Source organism: Emydura macquarii, unplaced genomic scaffold (genome assembly GCF_026122565.2).
Source record: "Emydura macquarii macquarii isolate MOO-44397 ecotype Brisbane River unplaced genomic scaffold, CSIRO-AGI_Emac_v2 contig_2063, whole genome shotgun sequence".
Taxonomy (NCBI): Eukaryota; Metazoa; Chordata; order Testudines; family Chelidae; genus Emydura; species Emydura macquarii.
The window spans coordinates 365,344-387,976 of NW_027132200.1; the positions used below are offsets into that span (position 1 = coordinate 365,344).

At 39.2% G+C, this 22,633-nt stretch overlaps 1 protein-coding gene across 4 annotated transcripts in view; it reads left to right on the forward strand.

Moving 5' to 3' along the window:
• MYOM2 (myomesin 2) overlaps window positions 1-22,633 on the forward strand; it is a 146,232-nt gene that overhangs the window by 52,172 nt on the left and 71,427 nt on the right. For 3 of the 4 annotated variants that reach the window (XM_067558437.1, XM_067558440.1, XM_067558436.1), the window contains exons 17-26: window positions 874-995; window positions 2,351-2,371; window positions 3,885-4,072; window positions 6,274-6,400; window positions 10,076-10,254; window positions 10,470-10,584; window positions 11,556-11,712; window positions 11,821-11,927; window positions 14,327-14,371; window positions 16,074-16,210. In XM_067558437.1, coding sequence (XP_067414538.1) covers window positions 874-995; window positions 2,351-2,371; window positions 3,885-4,072; window positions 6,274-6,400; window positions 10,076-10,254; window positions 10,470-10,584; window positions 11,556-11,712; window positions 11,821-11,927; window positions 14,327-14,371; window positions 16,074-16,210 — 1,198 coding nt within the window. The remainder of the gene's footprint in view (window positions 1-873; window positions 996-2,350; window positions 2,372-3,884; window positions 4,073-6,273; window positions 6,401-10,075; window positions 10,255-10,469; window positions 10,585-11,555; window positions 11,713-11,820; window positions 11,928-14,326; window positions 14,372-16,073; window positions 16,211-22,633) is intronic. The other variant, XM_067558438.1, reaches the window with a different exon arrangement.

Consider the following 22,633-nt stretch of genomic DNA (forward strand, 5'->3'; position numbering starts at 1 on the left):
AACACTAATCCTTTCCAATTTTTACTCTCTGTTGGGTGACTTTTCAGATTGCCTCCTTTGTGACAGTCATCTCTAACAATTACCACTAGAATTCCTCCAGGCAGGCTCTTTCTATTAGAATCATTCACCAATTGCAAAGCCTGTACAGGTTAATTATAGCATGTTTGCGCCTATGTATACTGGTCTACTGTATGTGGCAAACTATTAATTGGCAGTGACTTTGTATTCTTTGACATCCTTTGATCATCTCATCAAGAAGTTGCCTCTTTTAATAAAAATGGGACTATTTCTTGAGGATGTGATCAAAGGAGCTGGAACACCACAAAGGAAAGAACCATATACTGCAAAAATCCTGCAATGTCATAATTGTATTAGATCTAGTACAGTAGCATCTACAGCCCCATCCAAGACTGGGACCCTATTGTGTTAGCTACTGTACAAACACATAGTGGGAGACAGTCCCTTCCACAGATTATAGCCTAACTAGACAAAGTTAGGAGAGAAGACAGTGGCACAGCATGGATTGCTTGAAGTCACAAAGTAGGACAGTGGCAGAGCCAAGCATAGTATTCATATTTCCTGACTCCCAGCCAAATAGCCCTTCCACTACACTCTGCTGCACCACACCTATCCACAGTGTTGTATTAAACACAGGGTTGTGTTTTTAATAGGATGTATCCTACTTTGTAAAGCACTCAAGGTGCTGAACTCACTTTTATCCATCATCACAATGCTACAAATGCCAGGGCTTTCCAGTGAAAGCACATAACATTAAATCATTAAACATTAAATCATGTAGCCTTAACAGATTCTTTCAAGTGAAAAACACATATATGATGCATTGGGTTTTTTTGTTTTTCGTTTTTAAATCAGGTTTGTCGTTCATGGTCTGACTACCGGAGAAAATTACATCTTCCGTGTGAAAGCTGCGAATGCTGTGGGAATCAGCGAAAATTCTCAAGAGTCCGAACCTATAACAGTACAGGCAGCCCTTAGTAAGTCTGGTTCAATGCAGCTCTGCTTTTCAGGTGTTAAAATTTTGATATCCACTAACTCTTATGGTCTCATTTTTCAGCCATGGAACATTAGTCTGTGTAAAAGTTTTTTATCATGCACCTAGCTTCTGGGCAGGCAGTGTGAAAAAAAAAAGAAGAGAAAATAAAGTTGTTTATGAAAGACATTTTAGAAATATAGGCCTAGATTCACCCCTATGCCCTGGCTGCTTTAGTGATGCAAAGCATATATGTATATATCTTTGGATAAACTAGCCTGTGACAGATTTCTAATGCTCATTTAGGGCAAATCAGCAGACTAGTCAATCTGGCCCACAAAGAAGAGTTTCAAGGTATGGCTGTTATTACACCCAACAGAAAACTCTTTGATTGCTGTAACAGCCAGGGCAAATTCCACTCCTGTCCCTCACAAATACCCTTGCATACCTTGTAGTTAATTATTATTTATTCATTTATTTGTTACCCTCACTAAACCACCATCAGAGTCATATACAGCAAGTCTGTTTACAGCTTTTCTTAATCCTCAGCCCTTTTTCCTGAAAGAGGAAAAACTCTCACCATCCTGAGATCCTGTTTCTTCAGGGCTTTGCTAACCTTTTCCTTTGTGCTGCCTTCCGGTGCTTTTAACTAGCCTCCCCACCCGGTGGGATAATTAGCTTTTTACCTCGGAAAATCCCAGTCCGCTTAGGCAATTAAGTACTTTCCTCCTCCATTAGGCCTTTCCTGGTGGAGTTAATTAATGCTTAAGTGTCAGAGCGCTCGGTCAGCTACTAACTGTCACAATTGGATCAGTAGGTTTGATGGAAATCCAGATTTCCTTTTCATACAAAATAGAGCTGGGGAAATCAGCATCCTCCAGCATTCTGCAAGCAAAGCCTCAATCTAAAAGCAATCCAGTTATGCCCTTAGTTACATGTACAAAGCTCCACTGGCTTCAACAGGCATTGTATATGCTTATTGGAGGGCATAATGGCTCCGCAGGCCATAATGCGTGCACACACACACACAAACACACACAGATAAACTGTAGTCTCTCATTTCTATTCTGCCATTGGTTCCTCCCTTGCATTCACAGACTTTAGACTTGAATGAAAAGTAACAAAAAAGTCCTGCACTTGGAGAATCAGTTTGATTAGTAGTGTATGGTTTCAGTAAGAAAAACTTTCATTTAAATATTTGAACGTGTTCTCTTTCAAAGGTGTAGAGGAAGGACAATAAAATAGCTTTCAGAAATAATCTTTTAAAAGATTTGAAGTTGATAATCTATGTTAGAAGCCTTTTTTTCTTAACCTTTGATGTTTTATTATTGAAAAATCTATTTTATTTGATTGTTTTAGGAGGCAGTGTATCTCACTTCGGTAGGTAGTAGCAAAGTTTATATTTGTTTACCTTTAGATTCTAATACACCCGCACTTTTTAACTTTGCAGCATCTTTTCTGAGACACCATTGCAATCACTTAGCTGGAAAATTAAAACTTAGTAAATAAATAAAAATCACAGATTTTTTTTTTGGTCTTTGTCATTACATTTCATTTGAAGTTGTGGGTTGCATGGGGGTGCATCCTCAAACACTGCACAGTTTTATGGCCCAATCGTGCAAACGCTTATGCCGGTGTGTAGTTCTTATCCACATCAGCAGTCCGAATCAGGAACTTAATGGGAGTCCTCACCTAGCTGAAGTGACTCACATGTGTGGGTGTTTGCAGGATAGGGTCCTTATGGATTGATGCATTTTGTTTGGAAGAGTTCACTGTTGCTCACTCTGTTGAACTTGAAATGGCAATAGCAGGAAAGCCCAGATTGTTTAACAAAAGCGAGACCCACTCTGAGGTGCTGAGACATTTGTTGAGGTACGTTTCACATGCTTTGTTATGACTGCCTGTGAATGATGCTTTGGGGCTTCATCCATATTTGAAAAAGACTGATGTCTGTCTTTGCTGATCGCTGTCAGTACTTCATGCTGATCACTATACAGCTTTACAAGCAGAGACTATATCAAGAGCCCCAGGTAGATTTTTCTTGTCTTTTAAATGTGATGGGCCCAATTCCATTCAGGAAGACCCAATAGTTCAGTTGAAATGCTCTGGGGAGCTCAAAGGGAGGGAACCCAGCTAGAACTACCTATAGCACTCCAGGTCCGGGAAGGGGCACCTTTAGCCAACGTTATGATCATAGATGGCAAATGCAGGACAGTGCTGGGGAGGTGCGTACTGCACCTATTGAATAGGTGGAACAAGCAGCACAGGAAAACAATCTCACAAACCCTCTTGCAAACTCTGGAGGTATGTCTGCTCCTGCTTTTAGCAGGACTTTCTTCATGAAGGACATTCTTCTTCTCTCCAAAAGGCGAGGCTTGTGGCATCTTAACAGAGCTCATAGCAGTGCACATAGCAACCTCAGTTCGAAGTACATGCTAGAAGATTTCAGAATTCTTGGTCAGGAAGTATTTTCATTAACAGCCACACTGCTAAAGACCCTTTAATGTTGAGCGAGACTTCCTTGCACCAATTTGAACAGTTCAGCATATTAGGAAGGTGTTTATCCAGACAGCCTTCTGTTCCATTCCAGCCATTTTATAACTTGCATTGTTGGCACTGTTGCCAAGGAATGCAAAATCTGATAATACTAGGGCAAACACAGCAGCAAAAACTCTCTTGGCAAAGTGGCTCTTACTTGCTCTCTGTTGTTCACCACCGACTTGTCCAAGTTATCCCAAAGTGAGTTTTTATTACAATCCTTACAAACCATTGTCTAGATGCGGTAACCTGTAGCTGTATGCTATAGAACAGAAGAGGGAAAATGACGGTATTTCCTCTATGCTGCTGTGTTTTGAATGCTGCTCTAATACTCAATATGATTATTTTCTTATAGCCTGTCCATCACATCCTTATGGCATCACACTCCTTAACTGTGATGGTCACTCGATGACTCTTGGTTGGAAACTGCCAAAGTTCAGTGGAGGATCGCCAGTCCTTGGTTATTACATAGATAAGAGGGAGGCTCATCATCATAACTGGCATGAAGTCAATTCTTCCCCTGTCAAGGAGAGAATTTATACGGTTGGTATTATTTTACTCTTGAAAAGTTTTATTTGTTTGGAGGGGCACTACTTAAAAAAGGATGTTAAAAAACTGTATGTTGTGGAAGGGAACAAAATGTGACAAACTTGAGAGCTGAAGTGGAGAGGCCTGTGGAGGAGAAAGGTAGCAATGCAGTTTGATACAGTGCCTCCATGTACCTAGAGAGGTATGGCTGGTTGGATGAGGAAGGTTTGAGGAATGGCGTTGAAGCACATTTCCTATTCAAAGCAAAATAACTTGTGATCTAAAAGGGTGTCCTACGTTATGCTGCAGTGATAAGTGCTACCCCACCCACCCACTGTGTCTTTAACATATAGTGGAAGAGCAGAGGCATGTGGCTGGGCAGACTACTATGCTGCCTGTAGCGTGGGAGACCTAGAATGAGAACAGAGGTGGACCGAGATGAAAGGGGACAGGCTGTCGTTCCTGTAGATCTTTGCCCTCAACTAAAAAGATAAGCATATCCTTCCACTTTGCCTCTGACCCCGCTTCCAGTGCAGAGCAAACTGCTTCCAGTGCAGACCCTTCCAGTTTCTGTAGAGCAACAGAGGGGATATAATTTATTTATTTATAATGTATGAGGTGCTTCCAAAACAGAGAAGAGAGCATGATTCAGGCTTTTGCAATCTGAAGACAAAGAGAGAGATTGGGTGGAAGGAATACAACAATTCAGTAGTGAAGGTGGTGCTTCACCACATGTTTGGGTAATATCAAGTAATAATTTATGTTTGTATAAATAAATACATCTTTATTTTTCAAAATTTCTTCCATTTGCGGCACCAAGGATTGGGTACAACTGGAGATAAGGCATCAGAAGGGATGAGCCTGTGCTCCGAGATGTTACAGAGAATCATCTTTCTCAGATCCCTGGCTGGTGCTTGCTCACATGCTCAGGAGTCAGGCTGCTTGCCCCATTTCAGGACTGGAGGAAACTTTCCACCATGCCTGATGGGCAGGAACCTGGAGATGGGGGGTTGCCTTCTTTCATTGTGGGACATGGATCATCTGCTAGGATCATGTGGGCATGTCTCACCTAATCAATTCCCTGCCATGGCAGGGGAGTCAGGCATTGGTGGTAGCTCAGTCTCTCCTCTTCTCTGCCTGTGGCATGCAAGGTTTAATCCCCTGAGGACTGAAATGCTTTATCGAACCCGAGATACTGGTCTCCATATAAGGGTAACTGGGTGGAATGTAGTGGCCTGTGTTATACAGGGGATCAGACTAGATGGTCTAATAGTCCCTTGAACTCTATGAAACTGTAATTTATAAATTATTCCCAAATACTCCTCAAAATTATCAGTGTGAGTCATCTAGTTTCCCCATAAGCCTCACAGCAGGAGTGAGTCTTTAGGAAAGATTTGAATGCAAAGGTGGTAATAGCCTTGCTGATGAGTTCATGAAGGGTGTTTCATGCACAGGAGCCAGCATGGAAGACACAGAGATGTGTGCGTGAGAGCTAACAATTAAAAGAAAGTTGGCATCACTGGCCAAAGCGGACGGAGCAGGGGGCATTGAACATATCCAGCCAACACAGCGCCTGCGCGGACAGCGCTTATGTTGCTGTAACTTGCGTTGCTCAGGGGGGTGTCTTTTTTTTCACACTCCTGAGCGACATAATTTACAGCGACTTAAGCGATAGTGTAGATCTGTCCTAACACCCCCTTCTCAGTCACATAAGACCTGTGTAGATCTTGGCTCTGACAGAACACAGCACTGGCTCTTCAGATATTTTCCCTTGTGAGCAACTGGGTGGGGAGAGGGGCAGAAGGGTAGAGAGTGGGCATAGGTGGTGGAGATGATCCCCTTATTTGCTGACTTGAGTAGCTGGCCAGTCATGAGGTCACAATAAGCTCCACCTTTTCCAGGGCTGCAGAAATGTAGTTCCCACTTCAGCAAGAGGGGGGAATGGGAGGAACTGCACTCAAAGTGGTGTCTGTGAGGGGCAATACTAGGTCTGATAGTGGAGTGGCGAGGGCTGTGCCTATGTGAGCTGTCTTGTTTAGACTGTAAGATCCTTGGAGCATGATTTTATTTTACTTCCTTGTACAATCCATGGTGCTTAATAATGATTAAATCAATGCATGAATGAATGTATATTATCATTGTTAAATTTCTAAAGCTTTGAAAAAAAAGTAATGCATTTTCATCTACATTAAATTGTCCTTGGCTGCTCTGAAAAGGTAGAGGATTTGACAGAAAACTCCTTCTACGAATTCAAAGTCGCTGCTACAAACATGGCTGGCATAGGCCTCCCCTCAGATCCCAGCGAGCACTTTATATGTAAAGCCTGGACCATGCCAGAACCTGGTAAGTCTATTAGTTCCTCATGATATTCAGTGTAATGTAAATTCCTTGCCACACAGTCAATTTAAAATCCCAACGTGACTATATGTGGAAGGTGTCATTTTCTAACAAGGGTGCTTGTCAAATTGCTTCAGTAAGATGTGTCTGATTTTTCAGAATGCTAAACTAGAAGTGGACTAAGTTTGCTGATACACTGTGAGTGGATTGGATGGCTCAGGTGGTATGAAGCATGTCCCTACAAGGTCTGAATCGAACTCTGATTGGTGGTGAACAAAAGTCATTGCAACTGGATGGTTTCTCAGTGTCATGTGTGAAATGAATTGATGCCTCCAGTCATTTGCAAGTGAACCGATATCCATATCGCAATATACATATTTACATTTGCACCCATTACTGGCAGTCCCAACAAGTAGGTGATCTCTAATAAGGCAGTTTATAAATAGGCTGACAGGAAACAAGCCACTACTAGAAAGGCTAGTGGCAGTGCCTAGCAAAGACTAAGGGAATGATCTAGCTCCCACTGAAGTCAGTCAGGGTAAGCCTATACTACAAAGAAACCATGGTACTGAGTCTCAGAGACCTAGTCAACTGAATCAGGCTCACCGGGCTCATGCTGTGGGGCTGAAAATAGCAGGCTGTTCGGGCTGCAGTCTGAGCTCTGAGACCCTCCCCACTCGCTGGGTTTCATAGCCCGAGCGGGAACATCTACACAGCAATTTTGAGCCCCACAGCTGGATCCCCACAAGCCTCTGTCAATTGGCCTGCGTTCTGACACTTGGTGCTGTGGGTTTTTTATGGTAGTGTAGAAGTAACCCTAGACTCTTCCCAATCACCTCACTGGGAGTTGGGTTGGTCCCTAAACTAGCACAGAGATAAAATCCCTAAGTGTTATGGCCCACTGGCAAAGAATTGCGAGGAAATCTGCAGTTTTGCTCTCCATCCTTCTCAAGTTTCAGACTTCAGGATTGTTAATCACAAGCACTAAATTCACTTTAAAAAAATTTTAATCAGGTAATGTTACCAGTCTAGGATTCCCAGGTCTCAAATGCATAAACCATGTAGGACTGTAAAAAGAAGTACTTCTTTGGCTCTTATTCGGGAGCATTCAGAGGAATAATTTTAACTCCAATTTTATTTAATATCAGGTTCTTTAGTAAAGGCCACATTTTGATGCCCTCGGTCACACTGAGTAGCTCTTTCCTTCATGAGCGGTCCCATTGACTTCAGTGGATCTATTCATGTCTGCTTCCTGCACAAAATGCCTTATTGGGTTAATTTTCTCTGAGAAAATTTAAACTGGTTTGCCTAATACTAGATGAAAGTTCTCGCTGACTTCTGTGTGGCTTAATGGGGGTGGAAGTCCGAGGAGAATTTTATGTTTCTTTTTATTTTATAGGCAAATAACTTTGACCTGGAATAAGAAACATTTAGCTAAATTCTCCTTTGAATTATACAAGTCCTAACTGTTGGCTTCTATGATGTTGCAATGGTGTAAGTAAGAGAATTTGACCTGCTGTCCATTATCACTTGTGAGATTTTCACATTTTCGTATCCTTGTGTAAATACTTAGGATCAACATGACATCAAGAGGGCAGTTACTCTTCTGAATGGGCCAAGTACTGCACTGATTTACACCCTCTGAAACTTTCCACAAAGTCAATAGAATTACATGGGGTGTGAACAAGCAAGCAATTTGCACTTTTGAGTTTATATCTAAAAATAAAATAAAAGGTATCTGCAGGAAATGAGGAGAGAATAGCTTTCATTTCCATGATGAACCGCTTGACGTTTTGCACTCCACAATCTCATTACATTGTTCTCATTATGCAGTTAACTGACTAAGTGGCATTACATTTCTTCCTGACAGAAAGAAGCTGTTAAAATGTTCTCCAAACCTCTTCGAAAGTAGTGTTAGAAAATGGCTTAGCAACAACCAAATGGAGGAAGTGTGATTTTAATTAAAATGGAGTGAGAGTCTGAGCCTTTTACCCTTATTACATAAAGAAATTTAAGAACAATGTACATGCCTACCCACATACTTGTGATTGATTTGAATATTGGAAGTGCTCTTTCACATGTTGAAGTGAGAGGTGCTTCTACAGATAAGCCAGAACTCAATGCAAGGTTTTTGGTGTGACTGACCGAGTTCCACTTCCATGTCTAGGGAATGGCTGGTGTCCATTTTTTTTCCCCTGAAGCACACCAGTCTTAGGTATATCTGTGAGCCTCTGCGAGTTAACAATGTTAGCTAATTAATTATTCTATATGAATTAAAGCAGTGAAAGATCCCACTGTCTACTAATAGTATAGAGTCCACTTCATCAAATCCCACGCTACATTTTTTTCCCCACCTTTTAGGACTTTAGCAAATACATCTACTTACAGGAAATGTAATTATCTTTGGCCATATAGACATTTAGGTTAAGATTTTCAAAACCTCATAAGACAGTTAGGTATCAAATGTCAGATCCTTTAGGTTCCTTTTACAATCCCAGCCTTACATTTACATGAGAAATCTATTATCTGCACTCACTGGTCTGAAACAGGTGCAAAGGTTTATAAAGAAAACATACTAGTAAATTTATGAATGGGATTGTATGTCAGGGTTGCCTGTGATAGCAGGGGACTGGACCTGATGTCCAAGGAGGATCCTTCCAATCCTGTGTTCCATATTTTATGTCTAATGGACAATCTCTCCTTTATTGCTCTCTAATGATACCCTTATGCATGTCTGCAGAACCATATACACTATAGAATTTCATGTTGGTTATCATCATTATTGAAAGTCAGCTGGAATGGAGCGTAATTGTATTACTGTTGTAGGTTTGGTCTGTGTAATAAACTGATGTGATTATGGTTTTGTATTCTGTTAATAAAACTGAGTTTGAACATTTTTGTGTTTAAAGAAATGTGATAAGTTGTGTGGCACCAGAACAATTTCAGTGAAAGAAAAAGAAAATGTGGTGGTGAGAATATAAGCGGTCAATACATAAAGACACAAAACCACACATACACGGCCTGAGGTGTTGAGTATTTGAGTGCCTACAATTTTAATAGTTCTTTGTCTAAATGTCCTCTTGAATTCCCTTTCTTTAGGGCTATCTCCATGCCTCCTCAAACTGAAAACTGGTCTTCTGTCAATGCATATAGAGTCTGATCCGTAGCCCATTAAAGTACATGCAAAGACTCCCATTGACTTCAGTGGGCACTGGATTTGGCCATGTTTCTCCTCCTGTTTCATGCTTACTAATAAAATAGAAACAACAAAACTGAAAATGGAAGTATTGATGCTTAGTCACCAATTTGATTCCAAACTCCATGGAGCAGCTTCAAATTGGAATAGTGAATTAAAACAGCAATAAAAAGGAGCATCTATCCCTCCTCAGAATATTTTAGAGTGCATGGATTTTTCTAGATGAATAATCTAACCTCAAAGTGAAACTACTGGGATCCAGCTAACAATGTGTGCTTTGGAATACTAATGTTACTTTTGCCTAAGGGAGGTTGTACAGTGTACAACTATGGGAGGAAGGAGACATAAACACTTTAACCTGGGAAAGGATAGCAATATGTACAACTTCTTTTTCTAAAGAATTCTAAATTGAAACCAAGCCAAACCAAACAAAAAATTAAATTATACTAATCTTGACTAATTTTTCTATATTCAAAATGTTTTAGGACCTGCCTATGATCTGACGTTTTGTGAAGTTAGGAATACATCACTCGTACTTCTGTGGAAAGCTCCTCTGTACAGTGGCAACAGTCCTATTACTGGGTATTTTGTGAACTATAAAGAAGAGGATTCAGAAGAGTGGGTCACAGTTAATGAAAAAACAATTTCACACTGTTACTTAAAGGTAACACTTCATTTGCCACAAGGTTATTGTAGTTGTTGTTTCAGTGAAAAAGTGACCAAGGAAGAAAACTTGGCCCCACTGAATTGAATATAAGTTTTACAATTAACTTCAATGGGGCCAGCATATCACCCTTGGACTTCTGCTAACAAATCCTTATTACTCAATTATACAAATTTATATAGATAACACATACTTCACTTTATGTCCTTTTCAAGGTCAATGATTTACATGAAGGCAAAACCTATGTTTTCAAAGTCTGCGCAGTGAATAAAGCCGGTATAGGCAAGTCATCTGATATTTCTGAACCAGTGTTTGTCCAGGCAAGACCAGGTATGAACTAAATTATGTTATCTCCCATACTTCTAAAATGTTGATATAATTTAGAAAATGGTGTAAACAATATTGTAGCTGAAAAAAAGTACTTCAAGAACTCAGTATAGTTCTCAGGATAGCATTCTTCAAGAACTAAGGATAGTATAGTTGTAGTATTGAAAAACTTTACTGAAGATAACCATATCTACTGATAGTTATCAAAGTATTGGGAGAGTGTCCTTGTACTTTCTTTTATTTACTGAGGGAAATACCTTGATCACTACAAATGCTAAGGTTAGCTAACTGCAAATCTTATTTAGTTATCTAAAGCAACCAGAAAGTTTTTAAGTACTGCCTTATCTGTTAAATCTAATTATGAACAATCATTGTTAATGCTATCTACTGTGGTAGATGTTGAAAGGATCTGTACTATGTACAAGTGTATTTAAAAATAACCTAAACATTTTGTTACCAGGTTGCTAAATAATAAGGCCAAATTTTGCCATCCTTTCTCACACTGAGTAGTACTTTACTGAACAGCTACTCTCATTGATTTCAGTGAGTTTCCTCTTATCGTAAGGTATTGCCTAATTTGAGGATGAGAGGCACAACTTAGCATGCTGATTGTTAACACTGAAAGAATTTTTAAATAATGTAGTTTATTTGTTATAGTTTGTTACTAGTTTACTTTTCAAATTTATAGTCAGTTTAATTTCATAGCTTAGTATCTCACTAAGCACTCTGTTTCTTTGTATGTTTATAAGAAACCCATTCTAGTAAGTTAAGCATATCACTTCAACACATGCTTAAAGATGAGAATATGCTAAAGTCCATCCCTATTCAGCAAACCATTTAAGCAAATGCTTAAGACCTATTGCTGAAGAAGGATGGATGTAAGCATGTGCTTAAGTGCTTTGCTGAATTGGGGCCTTGAGGAATAAATGCAATTTCTTGACTGCTGTGTTTATAAATTGATTCTTATTTTGCAGGAACCAAGGAAATTACTTCAGGAGTGGATGAAGAAGGCAATATTTACCTAGCTTTCGATTGCCCAGAAATTACAGAAGTATCAGATTTTACTTGGTGTAAATCCTATGAAGAAATTAATGATTCTGATAAGTTTATTGCTGAAACAACTGGAGAGCAGTAAGTTCTGCAACCTTGTGTAAAGGCACGAGAAGTTTGTTCTTGTAAAACTTTGCCCACTTGTGACAAAACCACTAACTATATTATATGTTTTAATGATTTCTTTAGTTCTAAGCTGTACTTCAAAAATCCTGATAAAATGGATTTGGGAACCTATTCTGTAGCTGTTAGTGACACAGATGGCATCTCATCCAGCTTTAATATGGACGAGAAAGGTAAGAGCACTATTGTTTAAGCACTCCCTCTCTTTAGCTGTAGGGCTACATTAAAAAAACAAGGTGTTACAAGCAAAATAGGTAATTTCATAAGGAGTTACTTACTGTTCATGACACTAAAGCACCCATTCTGTTTTGTGGAGAAGAGCAGAATGAACAAGTGGTCTGGGACGGGCTATCTATTTTCTTAGTTAGCGTACAAGTGAAATTTCAGCATTGTGTACTTAAGTAAATAATTAATGTAAACAAAGATAAAGGATGTACATAGTAATGATTTTCAAACTTACTGTAATGCTAGTGTGCAATAGAATCTGCAAAAAACAACACCCTCCCAACCTCACTATCAACAAAAACACTATTAGTTTCACTTGTACTAGCAATTCAGTTAAAATTTTGAAAATCCAATTAGTGCACACAGCTAGTTTGTGAACCTATGTCCCTAATTCTACAGTTAACATGTGCTCTGAAAATCAAAATCTCTCTTTAATAATCAACCATTTAAGAGTTAATTAACCAAAGCTCAAAATCATATATACTATCCAAAGTGACTTAAATAGTTTGAAAAATACAGATACCATCTTTGGAATTAAATATATAGGACTAGGTTATAAGTCTAAGAAGCAGAGTTGTAATGGGAAGGAAGGAGGAAGAAGTATATTGACTGAACAGCAGTGTCTTGAGATATTGGGCCAAATTCTCCTCTCAACTACCTTGATGTAAATCTGGAGTAGCTATGCTTTACTTCACTGGGGTCGCTTCATTTCACTGGAGTTACTGTGAATTGACATCAGTTTAACTAAGAGAGGAATTTGCCCTACAGTGCCATTATTTAGTGTGTCCATCACCATCCAAGGGAAACAGGAGGGGGGGTTAGAGAGGCTAACTTGCTACATTTTAGCAAAGGTGACACCCATGCCTACCTATTGCCATAGCAAGAATAGACTGTTGTGCCCCTCTTTGTATCCATGATCCCTTTGGGTGCCGATGCACCTCTTCTCATATTGCAGTGTGAATTGTGGCAAGCTGCTGCAAGGAAGCTTATACCAACCAATTCAGCTGTCCCTAAAACAGTGAAAGGCAACTGGAGTCCACACAGATAAGTGAAATGCATGATGCTGTAGGTCACAGCCCACTGCCTGAAATGACACATTTACTGAGTCATTCCTTGCATCTGCTTATTACAGGGCAGTTTTTATGAAACCTAGTTGTAGTGTATCCCCAGTGCTGTTTGGCAGGATTAAGATTTTGGGGCAGGATTGGTGTGTACAATAACTCTGTATTTCCTGGTATTCAGAGGTATAGATCAAGATACACGTGATGCTGTAGGCACTGATGTTCAACCTTCACTCTGAGTTAATGAAGTCCTGGGGCACACAGCGACTGTACATAATACTCCAGATATGGTCTTTACAGGCTTTGTGTAGAAAATATAATTTATCATTGTTATTATTTATTTTAAATTAACACATATCACTTAGCTATCCCTCCATCCAATTTTATTTTTAGTGGGCCCATCACTATAGTGTTGGTGTGCAAGCCTAACACACTCCCAGTTTTCTTTGCTGAAAGCCATGCACTGTGACCCAACCCAGGTGGTATTTCCCCCACCAAATTTAAATCCTTTCTTCCTCTGCCATGGTTAACACATGGATTGATCATTTTACATTTTGTCAACTCTTCCAATATGCATCACCTTACTTATCACACCACTGAAAATCATCTCTTAGCTGTCCAAACATTTCCCCAAACTTTATCAAATCCGTTTGCAACTTTGTTAAATCCTCCACTGTGTCCTAAATCCTTGATGATTTCCTCTTGTCTTTGTGTTATCTGTAAATTTTGAAGGAATGCAATTAGTTTCATCTTCCAAGTTCCTATAATAATAAATATGTTAAGTAGGATTAAGTCCCAGTTCCCAGCTATGTGGTACACAATCTTCATAAAGATTTACTGCCATTAAGTATAGCTTGCTGGACCTTTCCTTTCAACCAGCTCTCAATCCGTCTTGCTGTCTTAGCAAAGAAACCTTTTGAAAATGATACTTCAGTGAGCCGGATCAGCAGATAAAGAGGGTGTTAGATGCAGGTTAGATGCTTATTGCCTGCATATATTTAGTCTAAATCCCACAGAAAGTCTAAAGTAAGTTTTAGCTCCATGCTTAGATTCTCATGCATTTTAAATAGGAAAATTTACTAAATCTATGGACTAGAATTTTAATTTTTTCCTGTCTTCTTAAATTTAGCTTTTGAGACCTGAATTTTCTGAGGCTTTTGGGGTACTTTTTCCACAAGACATAAGCAGATTATTTATGCTCTGATACTGATTTATACACTGTTTTAGCTGTTGCATTTTGACCCTGTCAGAATAAATTAAAATATGAAAATTATTTTTCATTTCAGAGCTTGAACGTCTGATGACACTAAGCCATGAAATAAAGAACCCAAGTAAGTAGAAATTCTAAATTTACTAGATGGTTCTTGAAAGAATATAATTACACATTGATGGTTGGAGCTCCCCAAGGAGTCCTCTTAAAACAATGACAGCCTCATTTTTTCATAGCACAATTTGCTTGTTTACCTTTAGATTCATTTAAAGCAAATATTAGTTTTTAGCTGATAGAAATCTTCATCACTCAGAGTCTTTTGAAGTTTGTCCACGTTTAACACTGGTGGGGTGTCTATTAAGCAAAGTCCTCAAACACCGTGTGACCCGTCCGTGCCTAGGGTAGCCACCTGAAAATGCCAAAGTCTGGGCAGGCTGCAAAAGGAGAGCAGATTCTCCCAACACTGGTGGGTGACACTGAAGTCAGATTTCCCAACCAGCCACAAACAATGTTTCACTGGTCCACACTCCACGCTGGTTATCAAGAAGCTAAAATAAAAATACCCACAGCCCCCTTTACTGCATTTCAGTCTCTGGCTCTCAATCAGCCACTAGGTCCAGTGAAGAGATAAGTTATTTAAAACTCTATGCTCTTTACCAAAAAGGTTCTCCTGATCCCAAAGGGTCAGCCACATTACCAGATCAATATAAATTTGGATCTTACCCAAAATACCACACTGCCAGCCAATCCTTTAGTAACTAAAACTAAAGGTTTATTATAAAAGGAAAGAAACAAACCATAAGAGAAGTGTTTAAATGATCAAAGCAATCACATGCATACAAATGATTGGAAAATCCATCTACATCAGGGTTCCAGTAGAAATGTGAAGTTTGCAGGCTTGTGTAGTCCTTCTGGTGTACATCCAGTACCTGGATGGATCTCAGTCTTTTGCTTCACAGCTTCAGTTGTAGATGAGTTGATACAGAGGTAGCTGAAGACTAAATAGTCTATGTGCAGAGTTTGCTCAAATTCTCCCATGAGAATTAGCAGGGTGATTCCAGGCTGGTGCTGGGATCTCATTCTTGCGATCCAAACTTTCCCTGACAAGCTTGGAGAGATTTGAGATAAAAGGATCAGTCCCCTAGAGTCTTTTATAGATTCATGAAGGCTGACTGATACTTTCTTGACAGCAGGTATCTCCTTGAACAATTGATAGATGATTATTTGGGACTCTGAAGTACCATCTCCTATGCCCTGAGCACACCGGTAACCAGTAACATTAGCACAGGGTAATTGGCCATTTACAACCATTCACAGGTATTCACACTTAAACTTCAAAGAGAAATATAAACAATAGTATTGTTACATTCAAAATTCCATCTAAATGTTCATATGTTCTTTTTGAACTCCTGATCAATAGAACAGTGACAGACAGGAAAGCAGTTTATCTACACTGCTAACATCTAACAAGAGATATGTAAATAACATTCAATAACTACCAACAATACACTTGCATATCAAAGCTCTAGTCTACTTATAAGGAATGACCCTCACTACCTTTGTATTTTCCTATAATATATCTTGAAAGGTCAGAGTTGGGCCATGCACCACATTAAGTATGTAGTGGAAATTGTGCTCTGAAAGAAGCTTTAAAGTGCATCAGAAGGGTACAGGAGAATTTTGGTTTTTATTATGTTTTAATATTCTGCAGTTTAACATTCCCTAAATAACAAAGATTTACTAATATTTTACTACATTATTCCTCTTTTCTTTCTCACAAGGGTTCATGCCTTATTGACTTTTGCTTGCTTTTCTTTTTCTAGCAATTCCTCTGAAATCAGAGTTAGCTTATGAGATGTTTGATAAAGGAGAGGTTCGTTTTTGGGTTCAGGCTGAGAACTTGTCACCGGATGTTAGCTTCAGATTCGTTATTAATGATAAAGAAGTTGTAAACAGCGATGTAAGTACATGTGGAGGGCTCTATTTACCTGTTTTTGTTTGTTGCTTTTTCAAGTGAATTACTTAAATCTGCATAGTCCATAATATTATTAATGTTGATGTGTTGCTAGTGCCTGGAGAGGACACCATTGTACTAGGCACTAAACACACGTCACATAAAGTGAGAGGCACTGCCCCAAAGAGCATATAATGTAAGCTAATTATGAGATCTGACAGATAGAGATAAATGGACAAACAGTTGATGGGGAGAACAAGGTAACATTGAGATGACCATACTTGATATAATAAGCAGCAGTCATAGTATGCCTGCTACTCAGCTATTGTCAAGAATTTTGCAGGCATCACAGCAGAGATGAGATTTAAGAAGGAATTTGAAGGAGGACAGTGTGGTGGCTTTGAAGTTTTTATGGGGAGCTCTTCCCATGTGTTGGAATTATTATTATTTATGCAGGGTATTACCATGACACAAATTTAACCATAAATTCCTCTGTTAAATCCTAAGTCTGAATGGTATTTATATATTTTCTCTAAACATACCTAAAAAGCCTAAATAGTAAGCAATTTACTTCATCAAAACAATAACAAAACATTTATCATCATATAATCAAGATGTTGAAAATGAGCTAAACCAAGCAGTGCTTAGACTTACATTGGTTGACTCCAACTTGGTTAGACCCGTGTTAGCAATGAACCTTTGAGGGGTTTACTTTTGTATACCCTTTAACAAACAAGTGATGTCACTGCCAATGGTCAGACCTTAACTAAGCCCAGATGAAGGAGTTTTGTATAGTGCATGAAACAAACGTATGTAACCAATTATTTGCTGCATCTGGTACCTAGTTAACCCTGTTTTATTTCCATTACTTTAGCCCAAAACTTAAATATGATAAAACTGGTATTTTGAAGGGTCACTACACGTTTAACATAACAACTCTTCTTTCTCATGATTTCATTCTTTTTGGTCACATGCTTCTTGCCTACTGTTGTTGTTAATATCCCAACTCAATTTAAAACCATAGTTCACCCAAATCTAATGTGGGCCTATATTTCTACAACATACATAAGAGGCAGCTTGGAAGAATGCAAAAAAGTGCATGAAGGAAAACTGGACTAGTGGGTAATGAAAGGTGGCATTGTTAGCTGAGCTGAGGATTTCTTCATCTTTTTATTTTTTGTAAGCAAGATGTAAATTGGAAGAAATATGTCTTTAAAAATAAACATGAGGGAAAATGAATGACTATAAAACAGTGAGCGGCAAATGTCAAAGGTCTGGAGTTTGGGTTTGTATAAACATCCAGACTGTGCAGTAGAAACTTATTCTAACCTTTGGAGATGGAAATATCTGCCTAGGTATTTTTAAGCCTGATACCTGAAGTCAGTGGTAAAATTCCCATTGATTTTTTTGAGGGAGTTTAATTGGACCCTTAGGCACTTTAAAGCTCCCATCATTTTAGTATACTTAGAACATGCTTTCCCATGAGCTGTCCTATATTTTTGCTGTTGGTTCTGTCCAAAAATATCGTAAGAACAATTTTTCTTGTGTTATTTTGGCATTGCCAGTTTCAGTCAGAACCTGGAAGTGGAAAGTACAACTTATGTGAACTTTTCCAGCCTTGAAGGTTCAGCTTGAATTAGATTCTATAAAAGGATATAGATTTGGAGTGATTGGGGGAAGTGGGAAGGAGAAGAGGTCTCTTTGTTTCACATTGTTTGCTGTAGTATGAAATATGTCTGCTACTTGTTTCTAACTGTGGATTGCTTAAATGTGAGCATGTCAGTATGCCACAGTATTTTGACTGTCTCATAAGCACAGCTTTCCAGCTGAGGTGCTTCGGTTAGCAACAAGATTATATGTTGCCATTTGTGTAGATAGGTACAGACATTGGGCCCAGTCCTGGGACTCTTATTGACATGGGCTCTCCTAATGACTTCAGCAAGATGTTGCATGACAGCAAAAAGAACATGATTTGGCCCACATGAATTCTTTTAAATCCACATCACCTGTGGGTAGGCAGATGACCTTCAGCAGAGGCTTTAAACTAAGAAATAAGATTTGGACATTTGATATTAATAAGTACAATCAATTAAAAGGAAATAATAAAATCTAAAAAAGCAAAGTTAAGTAACCATCAAAACCCTACCTCATGCAGAATTTTGACTTCAGAAAGGGAGAAGTGCCAGAGACTCTATGAAGTCCATTCTGGACATCACTGTGACTGTTGATTTTACATGGAGGGTGACCAGTATATGATGGGAGACGGTATAAAGCCCTAAAATAGGAAAGTAGGGAGACAAAATATATTTTAAATTTGGAGGTTAGATTGGGAGTGGCTCCTGCATGGCTATTTGGGCGCAGAAGGGTAAGGCAGGAGCTTCCTCTACCCTTGCACAGCTGCACTAAGGCCACTCACTACAAAGGGGTCAGGGAAGGATGAGAAGGCAGAGCTCCCTGCCCCGTGCCAGCAGGTCATGGTATAGGGCCAGCACATTGAGGGGAGCACACTGCCCATCCTCTGTACATAAAATGCAGCATTAGGAGAGCCTGTGCCTGTCTGCAGCACAATCCCTTCAGTGATCCTTTTGGGGTGGGGTGGCTTCACACTGCTTCCCATGCATGACTATGGCTTAAAATGCGATTAACCTGTCCCTAAGGTTGCAGAGAACATTTCTGATCAGAGAAGCTTCCCTGCATTTTTGAAAACCCTGGAGAGCAAAGAGCATTCCCCTGGATTACATATTGACAGGATTAAGAGGGAATATGTCTCTGTTAGAATAATACATTTCTTTCCCTCTTATTGTTTTTCTTGAGAAGTAATAAACTATAACATTGAAAACATGAATAAAAGATGACTAGCAGCTACTGAAGTTGCAATATTCTGGATTTGGAACTGTTAACAGAACTGATTAATCTATTTTTAGTGTGCATCTGTTTTTAAAGAGTTGACATCATAGATAGCCCCTTGAAGTCGAGCTGTATTATTTCACCATTTTAATTAGTAATCCACAGGTGACATTTACTTGTGGAGATTGATGATATTTTTGTGGAAAGTCACATAAAAGCCTTGTATTTATGGTACCCATAAAATCATTGAACTTCATCTTACTGCATAATGGCAATAGCTAGAAGCCTAATTATTTTCCAAAACCTGCCTAGAGCCTGGACTGCAGTCACTGAACATGTTCAATAGACCATTGTGCTGGTGAGAATGTAGTTTTGATTCTTGTCATTGGCTAGAATGAAATAACTTTCTTCTAGGCCCCAATTGGGAAAAACTTCCTTTGGTCTCACTTCTGAAAGATTAATGAAATAGAGTCATATGAAAATGGAATTAACTGGCACAGTTCAGCCTGTTTGGTCATTTTAATCTTGCTCTCTGTGCCCAAAAGTAAGAAATATAACAAATTCAAGAAGCAAGAAAAAGAACGAGATTAAGCCTTTGTACTTTTCCCCCTTCTAATTTCCATTCTGTTGCTGGTAACACCAATTTAGTTTTCTCTCTTGGGTCTGTTTCTGTACCATTGAAGTCAATGGGCAATTTGCCATTTGACTTCAATGAGTACAGGGTCTGGAATCTCAGAGACCAAGAGAAATGTTTTCTTGGTTTAGTTGCACTGCTTGATACTTAATTTAATGCATAACATGTAGCTTCTTTTTATTTCCCAGACAAAAACCCTTCTTTTTAATCATCATGGCCACCAACTCTTTTGTACTTTCTTTTCCTATAAACTTTGACTTCATATATACCAATGTTCTCTTTAATGCAGTGATTTAGCCAAGTCTCCTTTATCCTGTGACATTGCATCTTTCTCTGAACACCCATAGTAAAATAAAGATCCAGTTTTTTCACATATCTCCCTTGTAATTATGTGCAAACAATGTACAATCCACTTCTCCGTATTTCATTTAATTGATAAACACTGTATTGATCCTACTGGTTCTTTCTTTACTTTTTCCCTTCATTATTTTTTCTTTTCCTCACATTCATTTGATAGTTGCATCCTTAAGATTTTAAATTAAAGTAATCTCCTTTAGATTTCAACACCAATAATCTATTTTTCAAAATGGCCTCTTGTCCTTAAAAAGTAAAGGCCCAATCTTCTTGACACAAGCTGTTGTTATTCATACTTGTAGGCACATTGGCTTCAGTGGAACTCTTCACATAAGTAAGGGTCTTATATTGGAAACTACATCTGAACCCGTCTTTCTTTTCTATTTCTGTTAACATCTCTTCCATCCTTTGTGTCCCTCAGGCTTCTGTAATTTGTAAATCCTCTCTCTCCTTCTCACTCCATATCAAACCTATCCATTTTTTCTCAACAGTATCTCCAAAATCCTTACCTTGACTACTGTAACCTTTGCCCCTCACACCCACGATCCGCACCTTACTTCCCTTCAATCCATCCAAAATGCTGACACAAAATCATCTCCATCACTTGTTGCTCCAATTTTGTCTAGCCCTCTTTAGTTTCCCTCACATCATTTGGCACTGGTTGATCCTTTTTTCATTAATGTGCTTTCCATACCTGTTGATTTATTTTTTTGCATCTCATTTTATCTGCTATAACTTTTTTATGCTTCATATCAAATAATGTAGCTTCCTAGTTTGCTTCATTTATTGCATTTATAATTTTGTTAATATTTTCAATTTTCCTCTCAATAATTTTAGATCTTTACTTTTTTTATCGTATGCCTATGTTCTCATTATTATTTATAATGTTTAAGACACTTCTGTGAGACACTTGATTTCATTGGGAGTTGAGAGAGCTCAGTACTTTACAACAGCATGCCATAAGTATCTCCCTTGTATAATTTGTTCTTTTGAAAATGTCCGTAATGATTATTAAAAATACAGGGTCTAATCCTGCTCCCATTAAATCAGTATTAAAAGACCCTTCCATTTAATGTGGCCAGGATCACTCCCATAATGAGTGTAATATAATATCTAGTCTGTAGTAGGATATCTGTACTGCAATCACGGGGTGTGATAGTACCTTGAATAGACATACCTGAGCTTGCTTTAATCTAGCTAGCTCAGAGACTGTAACAGTGAAGTCATGGCCACATGTGCCTCAAACCCACCTAGAATCCAGCTGTACATGCTTCCATTGCTTCACTGCTCTGGTACCTGAGCTAGATAAATTAAAGCTACCTTGAGTATGTCCACTTGAACTGCAGTCACACCCTATGATTGGGGTATAGACATACTCTTTATCTCCCATGCACAGTTTTCTTTCAAAAATGATGCTGCCTTGTTTCCTTTCCCGCATCTTCTTTGCAGGCTATGGAGGGGTTCACTCACTGCCTCCTTGTGGCCAGTCGTAGCATAGCAGTTCTTTCCCCATCCAGTGGCCCACTACAGTGGTCTCTTTTCCTGTAGCTCAACCCTCTGGCCGTGTCATGATTTAGTTCAGCACTTCTTGGATGTCAGAAAAATCCTACCAAAAAAAGTGCAAGACTTTGTATCAGATCTTGGGCTCTGACTCTGGGCCTTGTGGTCCTTAGTGGCTTTTTTTCAGGACTCTCTATCATCTGTGTCCCCTTCTTAGGTGCTTCATGCTATCTTTCCTGGTGGCTGGTAGGGGAACCTGGGACTTCCCAATATACAGGGTTCCAGCCCCAGGATCCTATAACCAGCAGCCAAATTATATTCCTTCACACCATTTGCTACTGCTTCCCTGGGCTTCTTCCTACTGCAGCCTATCTCAGTGCTTCTACCTCATGACCTCTCTAGGGCCAGGATTCTCAGGGCTCTCCCATGGAATCCTGTGAGATATCAGGGTGCAATCCAGACCAATGACTAGCTTTGACACTCCTGCCCTGTAACCTGGGGTGCCCTTTACAATGCCTTGCTGCTGTAGCCTCCAGCTTGGACTGCTCACAAACAGCCTTAGCATGTAAGTCACTTCCAGCTATGTCTGCATGTGCTGCAGCCAGCCAGCCACACCTTGGTTCTTACCAACCTTGATTATGCTGCAGGGTGACCCCTAACACACCCTCAGTTCCAGATCTTCCCCCAGAAATGTATGCCCTGTGCTACTGAGCCTTCTCCCGGGTGGTACAAATATAGTAAGTCTGTTACTCCTTTTTAGGGAATAATATGCACACAACTTGTTACCCCAAATGGAGTTACCCAGGCACTGCATTTTAAACACACTGGATTAGATAAAACAGTGCAGCAAGTTTATTAATTGAAAAGAGAGATTTGAAGTAATTACTAGTAATGAGGCATAAAAGTCAGAAATAGTTACAAGAAAAATAAAGATAGGCATCAGTAAGTGTTTTAATTTAACCTTGCTTTGAATCTAATGTAGTTTGTTTTCTTACCACATGCTTTCAACTGTCTTACTGGCCAAACTCTTTAGGTTAGAAACCCTCCCTTAGAATGCAGTAGCTGCTTCCTTTGTCTCTTCAGGTGCAGTGACA